The 2,208-nt window shown below is 32.4% G+C and overlaps 1 protein-coding gene across 2 annotated transcripts in view; it reads right to left on the reverse strand.

Annotated features, from left to right (window-relative positions):
- LOC119593076 (putative gamma-glutamylcyclotransferase CG2811) overlaps positions 1-2,208 on the reverse strand; it is a gene marked incomplete at its 3' end in the record, with an annotated part of 7,750 nt that continues 5,542 nt past the window's right edge. For both annotated transcript variants that reach the window (XM_037941998.1, XM_037941996.1), the window contains 2 exon segments: positions 1-648; positions 2,026-2,115. In XM_037941998.1, coding sequence (XP_037797926.1) covers positions 451-648; positions 2,026-2,115 — 288 coding nt within the window.

The following is a 2,208-nucleotide window of genomic DNA, read 5'->3' on the forward strand; positions in this document are numbered from 1 at the left end:
ATTTAGATTGTAATACACAACCATAATACATAACAAAATCTAGCAACCAAAGTGAGCATTGTACAGTACATCAGTATTATGAACTAATAACATAAAATGCTGATTAGTACAAAACAATATTGTTTTACTTTCTCCATCTCCTCAAATCAATAAAATCTGTACTTCGAAATTCTTGACAATATCAAAGAGAAATCACAAAACAGCTTTCTTTATGGAGTTCAAGGTTAAGTATTTCAACATTTGTAAAGTATACAAAGAGACTTGTTAAAGAAAATCATTGCACTTCAAAGGAATGGCTAGTCTTCAAATGAACCTGCTATATCACCTTGTAATAACACTTTACACAAATTCATAAGTATCCCTGAATGAATAAAACAATAAATGGAATTATGATAGGAACTTCCGTGATATTTCTATCCAACATGACTGAATCTATGGAATATTCTTTGCTCACAAACCCTCTGGAAGTTTTACATCACTCCAGTATTCAGGACCTTTGATATCACGCATATCTCTTGGCACAAAGTCTCCCTTCGAGAAATAGGTGGATAGGTGAGGCAGCTCTAATAATTCTGGCCTGAAGTGGTGCAGCAGATATATCCAACAATCAATTGCCTCCTTAGATTCCTGCATCCTGGCTTTTACCATCTGAAAATAAAGGAACATACTGTGTACCATTTATTTATTTTACATTGAGCATAGTCCTGTATATCTACCTTCTATTTTACAAGTACTTTTTATTCCAATACTCTTACTTTCCTAGCACACATGGAAACTGGAACTATATATGAAACCTGTTGTCAAATATATCTTTTTGCTCTTTACCCCAGATGCATAATATTCATTTCAAGCAATTTACAGCTAGCAAGAATTTTTTTTTTTTTTCTAGCAACTGATGTATCTGGTAAAAGACTTGATACTAAGCATGGCTAGGTAAGTCATATGCTACCAAGTCATATGCTAGACATCACAAACTACCAGACTAAGAGTAAGATTTTGCAATATAGCACTTCTTTCTTTCTGCATCTGATTTTCAAGTGGCTGGATTTACATAGGCCATAACAAGCACAGAAATACAGTGCAAATAATCATAATGTTTAAGGTACCTAAGCACTTAATTTCCTGTGTGGCATTCAAGTACGTATGTACCTGTGGATGAACTAGCTGTTTCAAATATTTGGTGGCAATCTCATCTCTGTTATTATATAAGATAATTGTCTAAAGTGCTATTTTGCAGTGGGCATTCCTTTGACAATTTGTTTATAATTACTGATCTGTAATTACTAAGTGCATGTCTTTGATTACTGATCTGCAGGTAATTCTCAAACTTACTGTATCTGGGGTTAAGAAATTTTATACATTATATATGTTAGCCTGCTTTATCTCTCCTGTCTCTGCATTTATTCCAACAAAAGTAGCTTCTTCTTCCCCTCTAACTAAAAGGAAATATACTATGTATTCTTTCACTGATTTAAAAATTTGTATTTCTGTACCACTCATTGATAATATCACATATCAACTTAAGTACCACACTATCTACAAAAACTTTAAACTTACAGCTTTCAAACTTTTAACAAAAGTAAAAGCTGAGAGTCTTTCACTGCAAGTTTTTAATCGGTTACTCTTAGCCACTTTTTGGTGCTTGACTTTCCTGAACTTAACGGTGTGGGATACCATTCATTATCCCAATTATCTGTGCAACTGCCATCAATTTACTGTCTTGTCTTGATATACAAATTCCTTAAATAATTACATGAAGAATGAAGTAGATAAACTTTAGTATTTATTTTCTCATAAATGTATCAAATCATAAATGTTTTTGATCTCCTTCTTCACATAATATCGAAATATGTTATTGAAGACTATAATAATTTGGTAAATTTTCTCCCTCATAAGCACTCTGACTATTGCAAATGTACCCTTATCTTTATAGCTATCTATGGAATATATTACAAAAAATCAAAGAATGTTCATCAACAAATTATCATATCCCATCAACTAATCTCTTAACACAACATAACTTACCTTTCTCTCATAATACTTGGGATGTGCTTCCAAAATATCAAGCCTGGACAACATTTGCTCGTCAACTTCATATACCTCACCCTCAATTTGCTGAAACAGATGTTATACAATAAATATTTCATTGTGCAACTGATACATTTCTACAGATTAAAGACACACTGCACATTTTCACATAACTTTGAA

This window comes from Penaeus monodon, chromosome 31 (assembly GCF_015228065.2).
Source record: "Penaeus monodon isolate SGIC_2016 chromosome 31, NSTDA_Pmon_1, whole genome shotgun sequence".
Taxonomy (NCBI): Eukaryota; Metazoa; Arthropoda; class Malacostraca; order Decapoda; family Penaeidae; genus Penaeus; species Penaeus monodon.